Raw genomic sequence first — 23,277 nt, forward strand, 5'->3', positions numbered from 1 at the left:
GGCTCCTTGCGGAACAGTATTAGATTCTTCTCCAAATGCGTCACTTTTCAGCTAGCAGGAAACGAATTTGTGACACTGCCCAGAGGGCGCCATGTCTTATGAAAAGGCAAATTTTCATATTTATGTGAGAATTCATGTAGGTACTGTATAACTGCAACTCGTGTTCTTCGTCGATATTTCAAGGCGGGGGGGAGGGTCTTATTGGGTGGCTCTTAAGCGTCGCCTTAAGGCTATACGCGATATTTTGTGTTCGTTTGCTTCGTCTACTTCTTTTGCTACAACGGACTACGAGACAAGAACTCAGCAACTGCTTCTAATTTTTTAAATGCTATGGACTAGTACATGATGACTCAGCACTTCCAACTTTAGCACCAGCGGACTACGACACAATGACTAAGCAGCTTTTAGTTCCTAACTTCTAATTTTTTTTCTTTTTGTTGCATTTCATTTTACTTTCAATCCCTTATTTAGTTTAATTATTTATTCTTATTATCGACAATTAACCAATCCATTATGGCTTCAGTTCAGTTCAGTCGTATCCGACTCTTCGTGACCCTATGGACCATGTCACGCCACGCTTTCCGGTCTCTCACTGTCTTCCTAACATCACATAACTTCATCTGCAGCGCCTCGAGGATGCCATCTAACCATCGCGTTCGCTGCCTACCCCTTCTCCGGTGACCCTCAACCTTTCCCAACATCAAATCTTTCTCCAGCGACTCCTCTCTTCTCATCAGATGATCAAAGTAGCTGAGCTTTAACTTTAGAATTTGACCCTCCAATGAGCAGTCAGGGTTTATGGTCGACAATATCGACTGATTTGATCTTCTGGCAGTCCAAGGAACTCTCAAGAGTCTCCGTCAACACCACCATTCAAACGCCTCAATTCTTCGCGTCAATCCAACATTACGCTCCCCATTCACTACCTAGCAATTATCGATCGGCTACACGCCTCCATTTTTACTGCCACTTCGCGAAAACTTCCGACAATACCCTAGCCAAAACATACAGTAAAGGCTTTTCGACAAAAACAAAAACAATGGCTGCGGTTTAATCCTGCTAAACATAGTTAAGCGAAGCGAAAGTGTCGCTCTGCTTCGTTTTGCTTTGGTTAGGCTTAGGTTTAGACATGGAAGACATAGTTTTGCAGCAATTGCCGAGACTATGGAGTCGAGGGCGCCGTCAACTACTATAACGAACACGTGTTGTTTCCGCCAAGGGCTCAGGGTTGGTTTGGTTTGGTTTTGTGGGGTTTAACGTCCCAAAGCAGCTCAGGCTATGAGATACGCCGTAGTGGAGGACTCCGGAAATTTCGACCACCTGGGGTTCTTTAACGCGACCTGACATCGCACAGCACACGGACGCCTTGCTTTCGCCTCCATCGAAAAGCGGCCGCCGAGGCCGGGATTCGATCCCGCATCCTTGGGAACAGTAGCCGAGCGCCGTAACCACTGCGCCACCACGGCGGGGTGGCTCAGTGTTGGTATACCGCAGGTGGTACCATGATTAAGCTATATAGCAACGCTGTCACCTCCGACTCGTTGAAGGTCAAGCAGCCAGTTAGTCTAACCGTGGCTGATAAAGTCCGTAGTCGAGCTTTTGCTTAAAAAGAGTACAAAATCGATATATATGTCAATTGATCAAACAAGGAGATAATTGGCACTGCGCCGATCCAGTGTGGATAAAAATATTTACTGCTGTATCGTTGTTGCCCCTCGAAAATAAATAGTTTCCACTAGCGCTTCTACGTGATCGTGTCCATTCCCTGTAAATGGGTAGCTCTTTGCGAAATTACGCCGTGTATGTTTTTCGTTCATTATTGCAAGCAAATGCGTTGGCCGGCGAATTAACACGAAGATTTCGGCGCTTGACGACAACGCATTTACCACACAGGAAATCTCATATGATGTGACTAATGTGAAACGCAAGAACATGTCAAGTGCTGCTGTCACGGAGAACACAGAAGGTCCATCTTTGGTGCTTTTGTTCTTTCGCGTGTGTGAAGCGTATACAATTTAAGTGGTGAACGCAAGCGGTTCCGGAAATTTGATGAAAGTGAGAATAGCGTTCTTTTGCCCTCATAACATGCTCTGTGCGCTATAAATTCTAAGCGGACTGAAATTTTGGCTTAATTAAGTGCTCAAATACCCCACTTCTTCGTGAATTCCTCAACGTAAGCAATTACATCTAAACAGCCGAGGAGGAAATGATGACCCTCTCTGCACAGCAGGTTCAGAACGGTTTCTCCTGATATTTGTCCTAGTCAACCGTTCGTAGCGAGTTAGTGTGCTTGAAAGCAGAATGTGAAGCCGTGGTTATAGAGGCGTCGTGGTTTTTCTTTTGGTGACCATTCTGCGAAATAACTTCGCAGCTATAAACGACCGAAACGCAACTCGGGTGACCCTCTATTCCTCTGTCAAAAAGCCAGGTCATGACAAGTAACAATTTACAGGCACCAGACGAAAGCTTAAGAGAAAAATGAACAAGCCAACCAAATTATTTTACAAAAAACACAATCATCCCACTCCCCCCAAGGCATCCGCTGTTACATCTTTACTAAAAAAAAATCAAACGAGAACCGGAAAAACTGATACCCCAGTGCCTTCATCCGACATATTACTCGAAGACAGAAAAGATAAAACAAAAACGATTCTATTCTCATCCCAAGGACGTGCCAGACAAGCTACTGTGTCTGTATATGTATTTCATATGCCTTCTCCCACATCGTCACCCATCATGACCTCCTTTCTTCTCTCCTTCCCCTTCCCCAGTGCAGAGTAGCAGGCCAGATTTGAATTATTCCGGCCAACCTCTCTGCCTTTTCCTTTCAATAAATACATCTATCTATCTATCTAGATACTTGTTCGCATTCTTCGAAATGGAGGGGTGCTGACCCCGCACGCACCAACTACCACCATCGGATGCCTCCCGCACCACCCGAAAGACCATCATACTAAAGAATAAAATTAAGGCGTGGTAAACAGAATCCCCTGCTTAGTCTTCACGGTCTCGTACGTCAATGATAACAATGATAACTTCGCGGAAAGAATGAAAAAACACAGAGCGGAGCGTTGTAGCCGAAAACTGTGAAGCATGCGACCACGAAAATCACCTCGACGGAGCTATTGTATCCGAAACCGAAGCTAACCCGCACACGGAGCTTCTACTAAAATCTTTTCACATTCAGCAGACGCGGGGGAATCTTATGCGCTCCCTGAAGACCCATCCTTCTTCTTACATCCATGGGTTGCGTGCACTGACCCAGATGCCGTCCACACGGGGGGCTTAAAACGCCAAGCTGCCCATCGCTCGCAGTCACACCATGAGGAAGGAACCGATCCGGTTTCCCAACGTCGTTTCTTTCGGTAAAATAAGTTGGTTGGCCTTATTCACCTTCCTCTTAAATGAATTTTTTCAGTCGGACGAACTTCTGTGAAATGTTCCTTTTCTTTCTTCACACCGAAGCTGTGCTGAACGTAGCACCATTGCAATAAGAATGTATTGCTTGCTTCTCAATAGTCAGGGGCGAATTATATATAGAACGAGAAACATAAAGCACGAAGCCATGGTCGGTTCCTTTCCTGCGCTGCCTCATTTTCCTCCTCTCACCTGTCCCTGCGTTACCCTTCCTCACACTTACGCAGCCTACCCGGTAGACGCAGTACAAACTGCAAGTAAAGGGCAAATTTTTCGCCTGGAGCTGTGAGCAGAATATCTCTGCTGAGCTGAGAGGCATGGAGTGAGTAACCAGGAGCTATTCGCCTAAGTCTCTCTTCCTCCGACCGCAGTGGTGACATGGAGTAATTTTGCTTTGTCGACTCGTCGTCTGATGCACGCTAACTAGCAGAAGTGAGCGAGATAACACTATTCACAACATTACAGCAGAAAGAAAAAAAGAAGCACAACAATATTGTTTCTCAGAGCAATTACAACACTCAGTCTCTTCCCTCAACTTCGAGCAGCCTCGAACGGTCAGTGACACTGCAATTGGCACAAACCCAGCTCTTAATAAACTGTAATAATGAGGCAAATAGAGCCTGTTGCAAGTTGTTGTTATAGAATTATTTAAATTGTGAATTGTTCCGATGAACACCAAAATTATTCTATTTTAGTTTCTCGTTTGTTTACACGAAGCAGTTAAGACAGCCATAGTAAACCAATGAAGAACGTTTCCGAAGATAAAAAGACATTAAAAAGTAACATACGACCTTTACCAAGCGATATCTGCTGACATATTCATTTTTATATTCGAATGTAACGAGCTGAGAAATTTTGGCTTCATTAAAAATTTGCCGTTGGAAAAAGGTGCTTGTCCAGGGTCTCTACGAATGCTTCTCTAAGAGAGAAGCCAATAACCGCCGCAGTAAGAAGATGATCAGTCTAAAATCTAGCGAAACAGAAAAATGCAGCGAATGCTGCAAGACTGAGTATTGACGAGGAAGGCGTGATACGCGGCAGCGTAGAATTCCGTATCACAGTGACTAATCTCATATAGCGCACCCACACACGCTTTGGAACTTAGCCAGGAGCTTACCTATTAGAACAAATCTGACTTCATCATATCAACTTTATATTATGTACTTTTGTGTCGCACCCGGAGAGATCCGTAGATAAGCGATATTTCAATTTCTTTTCTACTTTAATGAATTAGTAAGGTAATGGCGCTCACCTTTACTATTGATCCACTCCAGCGTTGTCTTGAAACTTGTATGGGCTCTCATAAGACAAAGCAAATTTTTCGATACAGCACGAACGATGAACACAACCTTCGGCAATGGTGAACCTTAAATGTCCGAGGATTCCCAGTGGAGCAAGGCTCCTTCCCCACGTTGTCCCTGCGCTAAGAGGCGTAGCCGAACCAACGGGCCGCAAGTTCCAAGAAGTGATTGTTCTCATCTCCACCGCCGTCACTCGATGGCTCCAGTTCGTCGACGAGGCTCACGGGTGACCTCACATCTCCATTGAGGCCGTCCCCCACACCATCTCCGCCGCAGTGTCCGGTGACACTCGAGTCCGGGCTGGGACTAGGACCCAAGTCTGACGGCGCCGGAGACGACCCGGTTGCCGAAGACGCGGGTCTCATATTCTCTCTGGCGGCTTCACCGAGCAGTTCCTGTAGCCTGGTAATGTAGTCGACGGCTGAGCGAAGCGTCTCCACTTTGCTCAGCTTCTTGGAGGCAACCGGCCAGTCTGGAAGGTGCGAGCGCAGGGACGCGAAGCCCATGTTGACCAGATGCACACGTTTACGTTCGCGCTCATTACGTCTCGCCACGGCCGCCGAGTAAGGAGGCTGCACCGATGAAGAGTGAAGCGTCGGCAGCTTCCGCGCCACTGCGGCCTTGCAGCGATGGTGACTGTGAGTGACAGTCACCACATCCTGGGCCCGGCCATGGTGCTGGTGGAAGACGCCAGCATCAATCGGCGGCGACGCCATGGCCAGCTGTCCGCACACACTAGTCTTCGAGCTAGAGTCGCAGCCCCTCCGCGAAAGTGGCACCGGTCGTCGGGTCCTGGCGCACCCCTCCTCGCTTCGTCCGTTGCGGCTCGAACGTCGCCTCCCTCCTCCCGAAACGTTCCCTCCCAGCCAACGGTCGGCTGCGCCGGCAACCGCTCCGGTTCGACGACGATACGAGAATGGCCCCGCTGTGTACTCGGCGTTCACGTAAAAGAAGACCAGGTGAGGGTGGCGTGGTGGAAAGAGGGGTCTTTCAAGAGGAAGGAGGAAAGGAACCCTCCCAGGGCCCCCCACAGCCACGAGGCGTCTCTGCGCTCGTTGAGAAGGCAGTCGCGCGCACGCGACTTGCGCCCCTCGCCCGGCTGACGTCTTGCACCGCTTTCTTCTTTCTCTCCGCAGGACTCCGCAGCCCCTGAATGGGACGCCGCCGAGCTCCCGCCGTGCTCGCGCGGGGCGGTTCACCAGAGCGCGCCCGGCGTCCAACCGGCCCGGTTCGGCGCCACGGAGAAGGTAGACTTGCCGGCTCGTTTCTGGAGCGCAGGACTGCGACGAGGCTTTCTTTCATGTTGGCGCTTCTCACTGATTTACTTTTTTTTTTATATCCAACACATGCAGTCAGCACCCGCGTCAGCTCAGGACGTTGATTCCCATCGCTGCGGACCAGTGGTTCTGTTTTCCTGCTTCTGATCCAAAGGTCGCGCCATTGAATTCTGGTCGGGGCGGCCGCATGCCGATAGCAGCGAAATGCGAAGACGTAGCAGTTGCGCGGCACGCAATTAATAAGCCCCGTTGTCGAAAATATTCTACAGCCCTCCACTAAGGAATGCCTCGAAGCCCCCATTTGACTCTTCCGGAGCTTATACGCCACATGGTCTGCTTTCTTTTTTGCCGTTGTTCTGTCAGGCATGCTTTGAGCGCAGCAGAACATTTCGAGCCATCAGCGTGAAATTCTGCCTAAGTGAGTCCGCCGGCATCACCCTTTGTGGAGCTCTAAGCCTCCACGAACAGAGAACATACTGGCCGACCACTGCATCTTTGCGGTGAGTTTTGACGTCTCGTTAGCGAGGTTAAGACTACGTTCCTGTCAAAATGCACGTGTAAAGTAGTACTCACGCAGATGGTTTGCATAAAAGCATTCTAACAGCCATCTGACATCATGCACATTTGCAACTTAAGTGTCTCTTCTTTACACACTTGTCTAGGGAGCGTTTTCTATAGCTTAAGTTCTGCAGGAATATCTTAAGGTCTTTCGACTTCGCTGTTTGTAATTCTCGGAAAGCGAAGCAATACTAAAGCGCTATATTCAAGTAAAGTTATATAGACACTGATGGCTCGTAATCGATGAGGATTGCTTTGCTCTGACATACATGTTCGATGCTTTTTGTGCATCATGTCATTGAAGGGAGTAAACCGAAATGAAAGCCGATGATTTTTTTTGTGCACTTGACCCAATGTGGTCGCTGAGTAAGACAGGACTAAGCAAAATGGTTTGGTTTGGTTGGTGGGGTTTAACGTCCCAAAGCGACTCAAGTTATGAGAGACGCCGTAGTGAAGAACTCCGGAAATTACGACCACCTGGGGTTCTTTAACGTGCACTGACATCGCACAGCACACGGACGCCTTGCTTTTCGCCTCCATCGAAAAGCGGCCGCCGGGGCCGGGATTCGATCCCGCGTCCTTGGGAACAGTAGTCGAGCGCCGTAACCACTTCGCCACCCCGGCTTTTTTCTTTCTTTCTTTTTCTTTATTGCATGAATTGGTACAAATACATCAGTAAACGATCGGGGTTGCCATGCCCCTTGGCTGACAACCGTGTCTAATGGACTTTCATTACCACAAGTTCGCCCATCAGACTCAAGATCTCCTCCGCAGCGTCTTGCTGCTTCAAAATTTCTTTTAGTTTATAAACTTGTTCAACAAAATAATCACATACAGATCGTGCATCGACATCACAGTGTCTATAAGCCATCCTACTCCTCCAAATACTGTGAAGGCCCAATAGCATGATGAGGTCATACTGAAAATCATCATTAACAGTTGTCAAGTACCGAATTCCACGTGGCGTCAATGGCAGGTCTTTTTTAAGTGTCCTTTGTAACACATCCCAGTAAAACACCGCATCTCAACAATCCAGGAACACGTGCTCAACTGTTTCAGGTTTCCTACATAGTAGACAGTTTGAGCCGCAAGGTACAAAAAGGCCCTTTTCTTCCATCCATGTTTTGACTGGGAGGGTTCCTGTATGCAATTTAAAAAAGAATGTTTTTACGCCCGGTGCAACAGTCATGTTTTTAACTCGTTTGAGCACATCTTTCCGTGGGCCTTCACAGTATAAGGTTCTGTACAATGGAGCTGGGAACAATTGTGAAATAAGATTCTTGTACAGTCGCTTAGGTGGTGCCGTCGCTAAATACTCTACAGAGTACCTCACGCACAAAAACTTGAACGACCACACCACTTCTCGCAGGAAGCGTGACACAGTGTATCCCCGAGCAGAGCATGAAGAGACTATAAACTCTGGAATTGCACTGGACAGCATGATTTGCATAAAGGTTCTCAGAAATGCATCTTTTTGGTCACGCACGAAACAAAACCTTAAAACCATCTGCCGCACATATAGGTGCATTAGAGACAACCCTCCGTCTTTAACTCGCTGAAAGAGATTATCTCTGCTAATTCGTTCCCAGTTGGACGACCAAATGAAGACCTATACGAAGAACAGAGTCCAAGGGATGATGCACACCGCTTTGCCGCATTTTAACTATTCTTTTGCCATCTGCATGTGTTCGCTAGAGCAACAGAGTCTGCTATTATTTCGCTCTTCCCATTTTGCTTACCCCGCCGGGGCGGCGCAGTGACCGCAAATACACGATGCTGTCACTGCGCCACCCCGGCGGGGTAAGCAAAATGGGAAGAGCGAAATGATAGCAGACTCTGTTGCTCTAGCGAACACATGCAGATGGCAAAAGAATAGTTAAAATGCGGCAAAGCGGTGTGCATCATCCCTTGGACTCTGTTCTTCGTATAGATTTGTGCTGGCACTATGGAGCTCACGGGCTATGAAACCACGTGTAGTTCAACTTGTCAAGTTTACTATGAAATCCTGCTAGCCTGCGGTGAGTGCATCGCGTAAGCAGCACGCTCTAAGTATTTTCCACACATCTAAAATTCACTAAACGAAATACACTCGCCTGAGTGGAAAATACTGTGATCACTTGCACAGAGTCACTTGTTCTGGCTTCTCGCTATCGTGCTCCTGGTTTCATGTCGTGCAGCTGTTGCAGTCCTGGCGCTTATAGTTCACCAAAAAGACGGAGATTTACTGCTACCAGTGCGACATGCGGTTGTTTTATTTACACGTGGTTTCTTAGAAAGCTCCTCGTAGGAGTAGTCGGCACGTACTTCCTTAGATGCGTAAAATGCTGGTCTTAATCCATATATATTAACAGTGGTCAATAATGGCTCCTGATTATTTCCGTTTCGCTCTATGCGTAACGAGTGATAACTCTTGAACGCACACATATTTTCATGCTGTCATCGTGGATATGGCCTGAGCATTGCGAAGGCTGCACCACCTAACGGCAAGCTCGCGAAGCATAAACGGTCTGCGTTCGCCTCGTCTTCCGCCCTTCATGCTTGTTTTGGTAATGCTCTTGCATTTTGGTAACATGCGCAATATGCGCACGCATGATATTGATCTGTAGCAAATTTACGTTTATACATGCCAGCCGTGACGTAAATGAACCCGTTACAGCTTTGCTTCTGATTCGAAAACTATCGAAGCTCTAGAGCGTCCTCTTGCCCTGCGCCTTCACTCTTGAAGAGAGATATAGGCTGATCGTTCCTGTTCATTAGCAAAATAGAAATATTCGCATTGTATGCAGTTTCTTAAACTCGAGTGCTTATTGCCTTTCTTCCTTTCAGCTCGCTCTCCGCATTGAGCACTCTGTTACGCGTGGTCGCCAACGTTTATGGTTGGCAAAGTGATTACAGGCACGCTGCATGAAACGCGATAGGTAAATGCGACAGGTAGTCCGCACATCGAAATACGTGCGCCTTTAAAGCGACACATTCAGATCTAGAATGCCAGATTTAGGACGCACAGCCACGTCTTCATTGGAATATTGCTTCTCTACTATCTTCGTAGTAAGCTAGACATTGGAAAGCAGGTGGCGGCTAGAATGCATGAGTCATTTCGCTTACCCGCGCCTGTGTATTAACTTACTGCAGCCTCATCCTTGAATAGCATTGCAACCTATCCTTTCAAATTTATCGTGCAAAGCTGACCTATAGATTATTAATAGGTTAGTCTCTTGAAATTTTCGATTGGCTTGCAAACCTGCCATAGCAATAATGCCCCAGTGTTTAGCACTTACTGGCGCCGCCATGCATTCGTCATGATTCGAGGTGGTGTGGCGAGGGGACATCCCTCTAGAGCTAAGCCTCTCAAGTGGCGTCTCGCCTTGTGCAGTGTCGTGTACACTGGGCGTTGTATGCACCCTGAAGCTCTTCTTACGTGGGATGTACTCTGCACCGCCAACAAAATGTCACAGAATGCCGGTAGAGCTTAGAGACGAGATTTATCGGGCACTAACACAAACACTGGCAAAAACAGGCACGGCTAATCTAACCGACCCGCGATCAGGCTCCGAGAGAAGACAAGCGCGTGCCAGTCACCTGAGCTGGACCACATGGCATGGCACCGCCACTAAATGTTTAACACAACGGCACTATGTTGATAATCGGCAGGCAGGCACAGTTGTTTAATTCACTTCCATTTGTCAGTTGTTGAGCATTCTGCAGAATCTCTCCACGGCAATTCGAAAAGTCGGAGCTTGGAGTTACTGCGTACCTATCGGCGTCGTAAAATGTCAAGCTCTTCCACAAGTGTTTTACGCTGCATATTAAGTGTCGCAAGCTTTGTTTACTCTTTTATTGCTTGGTTTCGATGCTGGGCTCTGCTCGTTAAGGGTTTAAATGAGAAGAGAACTAGTAGGCAGGATTGGATCAGACTTTTTAAGGTATATATATCGAGGAGGCCAGTGCAAACCACGCGAAGCTAACGTAGTATGTACATACAGGCCGTTCAAAAGGAAACGTTAAGAAACGACATCTGTTCATTTCAGTCAGGCAAGTTTCTTACGTTGAGCGTTTCTCATACAATTTAAGTACTGCACCCGAACGAAAAAAGAAAAACGTGTACATCCACACCCTCGTCTCACCAGCGAACAGTTAAAATATGCACGATAGGCAAGAGGGGAGCACCTGAACAAATAAAAAGGGAGGTATTCGCAAGCTTCTAGTATGTGCTTTTTATCCGACTACTCGAGTTGATCATCACAGACAAATACTGTGTTGCAAAAGCTACCGCCTAATTCTTCACGCTAACTTTAGCTAGGAAGCTGCACAGGACACAATTGTGCCGCATGACCTAAAGTAATGATCTCATTCATTCAACTTGCTATCATGATGACAAGTGACTCGCGGCAATATAACATCTCTTACGATTTGTAAATGATTTCTCTTTACAACATATATTTATCACTCCGGCTCACAAGGTCAAAAATTATTCTTAGGTCCCCAAAACAAGCTCCACACACACATACGCGCGCGCGCGCGCGCGCACACACACACACACACACACACACACACACACACACACACACACACACACACACACACACACACACACACACACACACACACACACACACACACACACACACACACACACACACACACACACACACACACACACACACACACACACACACACACACACACACACACACACACACACACACACACACACACACACACACACACACACACACACACACACACACACACACACACACACACACACACACACACACACACACACACACACACACACACACACACACACACACACACACACACACACACACACACACACACAAACACACACACATTGTCCGGCTTGTCGATTTAGCATGATGACCAAACGGGAAATAATATAAGTTGTACAAATACTTATTGGCACCTTTCTGTAGCAAGAACGCGAGGGGTTACTGCAAACTGCTTCTCGACTTAGCATAGCTCGGTGACACAGATCTCCGGCAAGCACTCCGCGTTTACAGACAGGATTTTGTTCCTGTGATCTGGAATAACGGCTACACATCCAGTTTCACGCAGTGCGATTCCCTTGAGCACGCTTTCGTTAGAGAAATTAGGTGCACAGGACGCGCATGACCAGAAAAGTTGACATGCATACGTCGGCCGGGCATCAAAGGGTAGCGGCGGTAAGCTGTGGCGAGCCCCCCGCCTGCGGTTCTGGCGACTGCCGCTAGATGGCGTTAAGTGGTGCGCGTGGAAATCACTTAAGGCCAAAGGGCGAAGAAATGCCGGGATAGTGAAGTACAGGGCATTGTGGGGACACAACAGGTATGAGGCTTTGAGGGGTATTTGGAAAGGAATTATGGTGCCCGGGCTCACTTTCGGAAATGCGGTTTTGTGCCTAAAATCAGAGGTACAGTCGACATAAGAAATAAATCAGAGTAGTCGGACGATTAGCACTAGGTTCCCACGGCAAAACCACAAATGAGGCAGTACAGGGAGATATGGGCGGGGCATCTTTCGAAGTACGGGAAGCTCAGAGTAAAATATTATATGAGGATCGCCTGAGGAAATTGCACAGTAACAGATGGACAGCTAAAGTATTTAAATACCTATACCTAAAAAGCGTTGACTCGCAATGGAGGAAAAGAACTAGGAAACTAACCAGTAAGTATGCTGGTCACAAGGACGAAGAAATAAAGAGCGTTAAGCAACAGGTGAAAAACACAGCAGGTAAAAATTGGATAAATGCGATGAAAAAGAAACAGAGTGTGTAATTATACCGAAAGTGGAAAAGGCATTCAGGAAGGAAACTTTCTTTGATAATTCAAGAGGCAGTGCCCTACTTTTTGAAGCTAGATCAAGGTGCCTTAGAACACGCAGCTACAAAAAAGAAATTTAACAATGAAGATGACGCATGTACTGTGCGTGGTAACTCCAGTGCAATTCACCATAATATACTCGAATGTAATGGTATCCATCCGGAAATTGATGCAGGCACAGTCACTCTTCCTGAAGCTCTAGGGTTTAGAGATACCAGTGGCCGGGTGAATAAACCGGTGGTGCAAGCTACAAAAAATGACTGGGAGATTGGTGGCTTAAAAGCAGAAAAGTGACATAATGTTAGTAATGTAGAAACAAAAATTCAATAAATAGAATGATGTTATAGGTAACCAGTCTAAACCAATAAGATATAAGAAGAAACACGAGCATGATAGCTACTGCTACCACCCCGTTTCAAAGGGGACGCTCCTATATTCCATCCAACCTTCCAGCCATCCAGGAAAAGAAACAGAGTGAGGTACTATACCGAAACTGGAAAAGACAGATCAGGAAGGAAGCTTTCTTTGATAACGCAAGAGACAGTGCCCTACTTTCTGAAGCTAGATCAATGTGCCTTAGAACACGCAGCTACAAAAAGAAATTTTAGCATGAAGATGACACATGTGCAGTATGTGGTAAATCCAGTGAAACAGTTGACCATATTATACTCGAATGTGATGGTATCCATCCGGAAGTTGATGCAGGCGCAGTCACTATTCCCGAAGCTCTGGGGTTTAGAGATACCAGTGGCCACATGAATGAATCTGCGGTGGAAGTTAGCAAATAACGATTGGAATATTGGTGGCTTAAAGAAGAAAAGTAACATAATGTTAGTAATGCAGAAACAAAAATACAATAGAATGATGGTATAGTTCACTGATCTAAAACAATAATTAAGATATAGAGAAAAAAGCACGCATGATAGCCACTGCTACCACCCCGTTTCAAGGGGGACGCTCCTATATTCCATCCATTCATCCATCCGTCCATCCATCGAGATATAAATATGAAATAATGATTTTATTTCAGTCAAGGCGGAGGCTGCTCGAAAAAGTATTAAGCATTCTGGCGTCATAATTTACGAGGTGTTCGAGCAGCATGTGACGAGCTAAATCGGCTACAGATGCCATGACATGGGCCACAAAAGTTTACGGGATACGGGTATGGGAGCAAAACAACCATTTCATGCGATGCGCCTTACGCCAACCACCCGAAATATAGAAGACGTGTCGGAGCCCGCATTCCTGGCAAGTGGGAATGCGCGCTCTTGGAGGTGGGTGGTGAGGCGCCACAGAAATATACATATATTTTTTTCATTGCATAAAGAGTGCACTCATCTTGAAAAATGGATTCACTGTTATCTTTTCAACATCAAAAGCTTCGGCGAAATGTTCCATTTTTGTTTGTCTTCACCCAGACGACGACAAGTCCACTTGCAGAAACGTTGGCTCAGCTTGCGAATGTAGCCCCTTGAACTCTTGTTCACGGCTCTTTCATACCACGAGACATACAATTACAAACCCCGATTTAACCAAGCCGTACGGACGTGCACACTGCCTCAGCGTAGTATATCCACGCTTTTACAAGGAACATCACCGGGGAATACGCTATACTGCAGTGTAGGAATTCGTCACTGGAAAGTGCTCCGTCGGCTGTAGTGCTTTTACCTCTATGGACCGCTCATGTCTTGTCTGTGTGTGGGTGGTGCTTAAATGGCAGTTAAAACGGCCTGCCTATATACTCCCTAGCATTCGCTGAATAGCGAAATTTGGCGTCTTGTTCTCGAAGGTGCGACCACGGCTATGAAGAATGTTTTCCAGGTAGGAGTATACCTCGAGCAGACACAAATGTGCGGCAGCTCATGACCTTATAGAGTCTTACTGGTTCAGAAAAAAAGGGACTGGGTAAATACTTTAATGAATGTTTCTGAGCTGCCGTGTCTTTATATTTTTCTTCTGTCGCCCGTGCGCTTGTTAATTCGCCTGAACCACCACTATGGCGTTTTGTTCGCTAATTAGCGTAAGCGCTATTTTCTGTTCCGAATTAAATACCATAGTGCAGCACATACGTCTCCCTTTTGTGTGCCGCTCTTTAACATCTGATTGACATCACAATGCACCAATATTAGCAGCTATAGCGTGTCCTTAATGAGACGGATGATAATTCTGGCCCGCCTTTTCCTCCAACAGGAGCGCTTCCCTTGTAGGTTCCTCGTGAACCATGTCCAGCTGCAGCCCAGATGGCTCAGGCTGTACGCCGCTGAATGCTTTCAAGTTCTTCCTCATCACACATTTACTGGTTTTTATTTCAATCTATGTTGTTATTATGATCGAGTGAGCTGCTCTAGGTTGTAGAGGAGGCTGTAAGGTTTTGGTGCGAAAGCTTGAGTACGCTAAGTATCAGTCAAAGTCAACCTGGTAGGCCGCTTCGCCTTCAAGGAGCCAGAGGTCACAGTGTGACTATATAGCTTAACCATGGTAGTGCCTATGGTGTATCACACTTGACCTGCCGTTGCAAAACCTTATCTGCCAAATTCTAAACCTAAGCCTAACCGTTTTCGATTTGCCTAAGTAGGTTTAGTAGGGCTAATTAACCTCGGCCATTTTTTTTTTTGTGGCACCATATTCCTTGCGTGATTCTTCTTCCCAGCACTTAAAAACCACAAAATATAAAAAATACGAGTCCTTATTCTTGTCTATACTGTAGTGTGGAGTTACCAAAGTGTTTTTAACGAACGAACGAAGCGCGAGCTCTCATTCTCTCAACTGATCGGTTGACGGCGTCATCATCATAGCCTTGAATGTGCGTCTGCATATTCCAGACGATGTGAAGGGCGTGAAGTGTAACTGCAAGCAGGCTACTGACACCCAATCAGAGTGAGCACTTACCCCGAGAGAACTATAATTTGGAGGTTACGATGAAGAGCAAAACCTCGTCTTGCTTTTACAGCAGCTGCATAACAAGACGTTGCTATGCATAAGAGCTGCATAAGAGTTGCATGCAATTGCGTTGTTATGCATAACTGCATAAGGGGTGCATAGCAACGAATTGCCGAAGCAGTGGGGAATGCGACAGTTAGTCGCTGTAATTGTGCGGCCAAACGATAAAAGCCGAGATTCCACTGCTGGCAAATATGTTTCTCATTTCAGCTAACCACACGGAGCTGTGCGAAACACAATTATCTGTTTTTTATTGTATTCGACAAATACAAGTGTAGATTTGGATCACGTGACACAAACAGCCTGTAGACAAGTGCACATGATTCACATAAAAGAAAAAAGTACATAAAAATGAAGCGGAAATAAAAACTCATATATAACAAAATCTGCAGCATACACACTATAAGAAAATCGCACCCTCAAAAGTGCATTTTGTTTCCATAACTAGCACATTTCAGAACACTTCTCAAAAAAGATTAATTGAAATACTGGTGCACCCTATTAATAGGTGTAGTGGTGCTTACTGCACTATCAAAAGTGTGCACCAGCACCTGAATGCGTCCTTTCTGGAGGGTGTGCGCTATAGAAACGGAAAGGGTGCAATTGTTTTTCGGTGTGACGTACTAAGACTGACAAAAGGGAAAAGAAATCAATTACGGTCCACATAGTTCAGGGTACCCTTCGTTTTCTGCATTCGCAAGACTACAAAGCCTGTAGAATCGAGGGGCGGCCGTTCCTCTTCGGCGCGGTCAGCACGCCCGGTTATTTTGTTAAAATAACGGACAGGAGCGCTGCAATATGGTAACAAAGTGTCTTCGCTTTGTGTTATTGATTTTCTTCTTTCTACAAGTGTTCACCTAGTACTAAACTCCAAATTGTAAAATTACCTTAAGGTTTCATGATGGATTGGTGGACGCTGTTTATCGCAAAGAGAAGAAAACACGGGACTGGAGTGTTAAACAGTGCCCACAAATCCCCCATGAACAACCTACAACTCGACCAACTTTCCCTTCAGTAGAGCTCAAGGTTTCATTGTGTACCAATCGACCCCAGAAATCAGGGCCCTGTCTTATGACTTATCTTCATCGCCCCGCTCTACTACACAATTCGTAGTTATCCATTCGGTCGGTAAAGTAAAAAACGAAATCAAAAGTTGAATTGGCTTAGCTAGGCTAAGTTCTGTTATGCAAGGAAAAGCTTTATCAGCTAGTCCACGCCCTCGTTCTTCGTCGGTCTCTGCAAATAGCTCAACACGTTTACGTTTCCTACATCTAGTTAAATCCGTAGCACGTCTGGCAACGTCGGATGAAGGATCAGACTCAGCCTGTAGTCTATAAGGCTTCCGACGCGGATGTCGACTCGAATCATACGTAGCGAGAAACAGCTAGGCGATCGGCGCCACCCCCTTTTCAAGCGAACAGCGAGTCACGTGGTACGCCACGTGGCTACTGCTGACCGGCGCAGTCGGCGCAGCAGCAACGCCAGCGGTGCGCCGCTGCAGCTGTGGCGAGTCACTTGGTGTCACGTGATGACAAAACACCCCCACAGCTCCTTCGCTTGAAGGTCAAATTGAGGCTCCGATGACCTTGGCTCCTGCTAGCCTAGTAAAGTTTAAAACAAACGAAGAAGCAAATAAAATGTTGCGTGTTGAACTACCGCACGTTCCTGTAGTATGCAGCACCTCCCTGAGAGAGCATCAGATATTCACTCGACCTCCCTAGCTCATCCTCAATCATGGATTATTTGAGCGGCGCATTATGCGTAAAGCAAGCAGAGTGGTTTGTATATTCCAGAGAGGTACACTATTCGTACATCCTGACAGCCATTCAAAGCTCAAATACTCCGCACCATTGGGTGAAGTTAGAAGACTGTTCGTGTGGTTTCCTTGAGTGTAGAAGAAAACACTCAAACGGTTTTCATTAACCTCCAATCCCCTGTAAGGGTAGGGCACTAAACATTTCACGAATATTTCACACACACAAAAAAAAAAAATGGAATGTAAGAAAGCTAACGTGTAACTCAGCTTCCGGCACGAAGGCGGTAGGCGGCGAGACACCCGGCGCATCTCTGCGCTGTGTCGAGAACTATCAAGCGGACACGTGCACATATGCACAAGAACGGCGCCGCGTTTTCTGTACTGCGCTTTTCATTATTTCGTATTTAATTTCTTATTTGTCGTTGAGTTACTTATTTGTTTTGGGGGACTTTGCCATTTTATCTTAATTTCTTCGCGCTAAAAAAATCTGAACAGTACACCAAGTAAAAAAAAAAGGAAGCAATGTTCACCCAAAGCCCCACCAGTCTTGCAGAGGGGTAGTGCTAGAATTGAAGGCAGGCGGCAGCCCATTCAGTAATAAAAAGAGCGCTATACATTGTGTTGTACCAGTAAAGAAGCAAAGCAGACAAAGAACACCCTCGTCTACGCTGCCTCGTCAGCCACCTTCCCTCTTTAGGCCTAAGCTCGGGCTCTCGCTCCCAGGCCTACTTTCATTGGTAAAAGTGAAAGTGATGTACCATGATAATGCAAAAAATAAAAAGCTTTGCGCGTCGAGCTCCTAACGAGGCGATGTCGCTTCGTCCTTGCGTCTGTGAAAAGGAGCTTAAGAACCCGCGAAGGAGGAGAGCACCGGGCGAGAGATGTGCAAGGAGGGATCACAATGGGGAGCTCACAATGTGGGGAAGGCAAACACGGTTAAAGTCTTCTTTTCCGCAACCATGGAAAGCGTCGTCCGTAGCGTTCACGCCGTGTCGTTTCATTTTTCACGTCCATTTTTGGCATTTTGTGTTTTGTGCGGTATAGGGAGTTTTAAGGTTTTCATAGCAAAGGTAGGTAGCGCTGGCAGAAGTCACTGCCCCCTGACGCCAACTTTGAGTCAGAGGTTGCGACCCCCTGATACGCAGGGGTCAAAGTTCGCTCCCTGTCACTTTCTTCCCAGCTATTCTGATCGGTTTTTGGTTCCGAGTGGGAAGTATCTTGGTATATGTGTAAGATAACGTTTGATGTCGAATTCCCGCTTCCACGTGAAGCACTCAACTTCCGTTTATAGCTGTCAGAAACAAAAGACAGCGCTCGGAATCCCATAGCGAACGACGCGGCAGAGAGTAACTTGTCTCATATATTTTTATTCGGCCAAAACAGCTACACCGTGGATATGATTCAGTGAAACGCCAACGCTTCCCTCCACAGCTTCCTACCTTCAGTCACAAACACTTACGTCTCGGCATCCCAAACAACAAAACGGAGCAGCGATCCCGTATACGTCCTGAACTCGGTGAAACAATCGACGGGTCTACGCACGAGTCAAGTGACACGTTCAAGAGGAAATCAAGGCAAGTGAAAGACAAGCTGTATGAAGAGGAATGCCCAGTCGCCGTCTATGAGACATCTTGCGCCGACTCCGCGCCCCTCTGTCGTCGAGTCTGGGAACTCCACAAGATTAAACGGCACCAGACCGACGTTAAGTGACGCCGTGTGTTTTTGAAAGGCGTTGCCGAGCATTCGATATCTGAAAGCCACAGACAGCTTTGAAGCAATTCTCTAAAAAATCCCATCTCACTAAGCACAACATGTAAAATTTCAAATATTCATTGACTTCAATGCGAAGAATCAGCGTAGGATGCCCCAAAGAAAAAAAAAAAATATGGAACCAATTTTACTTAGAATTCATATTATTGAAATCGTGAACAGTGTAGCTGACTGCAATTTGGTATCCTACGTTATTTATGAGGCAAATTAGAAAGGTGTACCAAAAGGAACGAATTCACGAGCGAGCACAAATTTTCGAAAAATAGATACCGGACAAAATAGGGCTGCACTTTCTTTCAAGAAAAGTAATGCCCCGCCTTGCAATGTACGCAAGTAACTTCTGTCCAAATTCCTGGTGCTACATTCTCACATCCCTTGACTTCGTAGGATCACATAATGATAGATCGTTTATATTTTCAGAACTAAGGTTCCATCACATCAGCGCAGGAGTTTTCAAGTTAAAGTTTGGCTATTGCTTTACAACTCCCTAGTTTGCTCTTAAACAATGTCAAACCGTGATGAATACATTTTAAAATTATATACATTAAATTTTATCTGTATTCTGCTGTGCCTTACTATATTCTTTCAGGCTGGAATGAATAAGGCTTCATGTTATGAACTCTTACACAGTCTTTCTTCCCCTCATTTATGAAAAAATGACTGTGGCGTTTTTTTGCAATACAGCTAAGCTGAGGAAAAGAACCGGACTTCCAACAAGCTTCCGAGTCTTTAAGATTGTCATTCTCTTTCCACAAAATAGAAAAATCATTGAATGATTCGACAAACTGTGCAATTGTAGACAGAAACTTCACGCAAACTGTTCTTAGTCCGAATAACAAGGTATACGTTTCAAGGCGATTGTCCCACTCCTTGGCTCATAAAGTGCTCGAAGAGCTTGGAGAGCGCGCTTGTGAGACAAACTGACATACGATACGATAAGCTTTATTTTCCATCAAAGATGGAGGGAGACGAGGCTAAAAGCTGCGGCCGCAGCTTGACTGGTCCTCGCCCCCCCTACAATAAGAGCGACAGAGCGACAGGTGGCACTTGACAGCAAGGCATACAATACCAATGGAAAATACTGGTTACACAAAAGATATACGCGTGGACACTGACAAGGACGACAGCAATGTGCAGTGGCAAACAAAAATTCTAGGCCCATAGTGGAGTCTAAGAAATCGAAAAATTAGGTAACCTTGAAAAAGGAGATAATATATGCAACTCTCTTGCATTTGAAATCAGTTTAGCCACATGCACACGCAGCATTCCAAAACAAAGGGGAAAAAAAAGGAGTATACTAATGCATCAGAAAGGATATCACCACAAGATAACACCACAAGAAAGTCATATCATTTCCAAAAGTTATACAATACTAACACCGAAAGAAAATGTTGTTAAGCTGCTTAACATTCAGCTGTAAAATGTCGGTATTATTATACAAATAGGAATTTAAAAGCGATGGGATACAATATTTTAGTGTTTGCGCACCGTAATTCGTTCTACTGAAATCAACTTTCCAGATTTCGGGTTTCCGCGTAAAATGTCCAGACGAAACTTTGGGAGTTAAGTTTCCTAAATTTGTTAGGATATTATTATTCTGCTTTCTTCCTTTGATTAATGCGAGACATAGATTGTATTTGTACATGTCTTTCACTTGCAAAAGTCCCAGCTTTTGAAACAATGGTTGCGCATTAGCGTCGTACATAGAGTGTGTAATGATTTTAACTACCTTTCTCTGAAGCCTACTGAGTTTCTGCATATTAGTCACTGTAATAGTGCCCCACACGAGATTGCAATAATTATTGTAAGACAAAAAGAGAGAGTTATATAAAAGCATCATAACATTCTTAGGTAAGAAAAACTTGTTTCTATACAGAATACCAATTACTGACGCAAGCCTATTACATATGTAATCTATGTGTCGGTCCCAAGACATAGTATCTGTAAAAATGACTCCTAGTGTTCTAAATTCACGCACGATTTCTATTTCCGAGCTATTTAACTCAAGTTTTAACTCCGACGGTACCAGTCTTGTTTTCGCACGAAAAACGATCGCTTTTGTCTTATTGTTGTTGATTATTAAACCGTTCTGTTTTGCCCAATCACCTACTTTAAGTAACGCCGAGTTTGCAATGTTAAACAGTTCTGTGCAGTTTTCTGAGACACAAAAAATGCTAGTGTCGTTAGCATAGATGACGAACTTAGCCTGCGCTTCCACACTGACGATGTCGTTTAAGTATACATTAAATAGAAATGGTCCTAAAATACTTCCCTGTGGGACCCCCGACTGTATAGAAAGTAGACTTGAGGAATGGCCATCGAGATCAACATATTGCACGCGATGTGAAAGGTATGATTTGATTAGCTCTAACGGTAACCCACGAACACCGTACTTCTTTAGTTTTTCAAGAAGCAAATTGCGATTCAGATAGTCAAATGCCTTGGTGAAATCTAGGTATATCCCTAGTACATACTGTTTGTTGTCTATGTTTGTTAGAATGTATTCTTTTTGATCTAGCAACGCAAGTTGTGTGGATCGAAATTTCCGAAACCCATACTGCGCTTCAATTAGGCTGTTTGGTTTTTCAAAAAAGGATTCAAGGCGCATCAACACAACTTTCTCTAACCCTTTAGAAAATACAGGAAGGATAGAAATTGGGCGGTAATTATTAAGAATATTATGGTCACCTTTTTTATATATAGCTCTGACCTTTGCTATTTGCATGTCATTGGGAAATACTCCAGAGCTTATACACAAGTTAAATATGTGTGTTAGGACAGGTGATATAATATCAAGAACATATTTTACAGGCTTAATTTGCACATTGTGGACATCACAGCTGGCTGAGTTTTTTAGTTGTGTGAACGTTAAATACACTTCATTGTTCGTCACAGGACTGAAGAATATACTTCTGGGGGTTTCCTTAACGAGGTGCTCTACATGATTAGGCAATACAGGTAGAGGTAAGTTTACGAAGTGCTCGTTAAACGCATCCGCCAAAGCAGGACCAGAAAGCAACTTGTTATTGATCTTAAGTTCACTAATCGGAGATGGAGCTTGTGAACGGCCAAGAACCTGATTGAGCTTTCGCCAGGTAGACTTGGAATCATGCTTTACTGAACTAAAGGAATCTGCAAGGTAATCACTTTTAGCCTTTCTGATTTCCTTATTAAGGCTATTTCTATACTTCTTAAATTCTTTCAAATGAGTAATGTCTCGGGACTGAATGAACCTATGGAACATGTCATTCTTAACTCTAATTTTAGCCATTAGGTAATCATTTATCCAAGGTTTCCTTATTTTTCTAGACACACTGATGGTGCGGAAAGGAAAATGTTGTCTGTAAAGCTCGACGAACTTCTCAGTGAATAAGCAGTATGAGACATTAGGATCTGTTCATTCTTGAACATTTGACCAATCCACTCTTGATATTTCATTGCGGAATCGGTCTAACAGCGATGGTAAAATCTGCTGATAGGTAACTTTGCGATTTATTCTCTTCTCCTTTTCTAAAAGTTTCACACAAACAAAAATAGGCAGGTGGTCACTGAGGTCACAAGCAAGAACACCCGATTTGACTTGATGATCTGCGAAATTGGTTAAGAATAGGTCAATTAATGTGGACGAACAAGATGTAATACGAGTTGGAAGGAATATGGTGTTAGCTATGTTTTGTGATTCAAGAAACAGCTTAAATTCTTTGACACGACTATATATTGTTTGAAGCATGTTTAAGTTGAAGTCGCCGCCACAAACAAGGTTGCTAAAGTCTGAAAAGGCACCTGTTTCAATTGTTGCTATTGTGGCTAGGTTTCATGTATAGAGAAAGAACCTCCCCAAAGTGATATTTTCTTAATACAGTCAAACACCTCTAAGCACATTTGACTAAAACTACATTAGGTATACTACGCTGGAGAGAAATATTTAGCGGAGTAGCGTTACTACCCGCATTCTGAGAGAAACCTGACCTATCTCGGAGGCCTCAAAGCTGATTTCACTTTGACCAGTAAACAACAAATAGCAACTTCGCCATCAACAGGCTTCGAACTGAGGCATACAAAAGGAGGTCAGCTCTGATGAGCACTGCGTTCGACCACTGCGCCATCTGGTTAGCCGGTTTCCTGAGGTGCTAAGCCTTCCGCGCTGCGCTTTGGATGTGGTTGTGTTCGCAGCTTTCGTCCCATCTGACAAACCTGCGCTTAAGGCTGAAATGCGTGGTACTAAATTTGAATATCTGGATGGATTTGGACACCTTGGTGTCAGAACAGGTTGTGCGTAATTCCGAGGCCCGTTTGGTTTGTCTGACGCATTTTATCGCTATGCTTGACGACACGACAAAGCGAGCAAGAGAATGGCGATAGTGGGAATCAATGGCTCGTAAGGTTGTCTTCAGCCCAAAAGAGCAAAACTACACTAGGGTAAGCGGCAGTGCAGG

At 45.2% G+C, this 23,277-nt stretch overlaps 1 protein-coding gene across 1 annotated transcript; it reads right to left on the reverse strand.

The window, feature by feature from the left end:
* Positions 1–4,840: 4,840 nt before the first annotated feature.
* On the reverse strand, positions 4,841–5,434 carry LOC146174697 (achaete-scute homolog 5-like). The gene has a single exon (XM_084585596.1). It carries the CDS (start codon positions 5,432–5,434, stop codon positions 4,841–4,843), a length of 594 nt encoding a protein of 197 aa, XP_084441722.1.
* Positions 5,435–23,277: the final 17,843 nt, after the last annotated feature.

The sequence above is a fragment of the Amblyomma maculatum genome, chromosome 11, assembly GCF_055883805.1.
Source record: "Amblyomma maculatum isolate TAMU_Amacu chromosome 11, ASM5588380v1, whole genome shotgun sequence".
Taxonomy (NCBI): Eukaryota; Metazoa; Arthropoda; class Arachnida; order Ixodida; family Ixodidae; genus Amblyomma; species Amblyomma maculatum.

Bases quoted from the DNA above. Each gene is read 5' to 3' on its own strand.
- LOC146174697 (XM_084585596.1), bottom strand. From the start codon at position 5,434: ATGGCGTCGCCGCCGATTGATGCTGGCGTCTTCCACCAGCACCATGGC.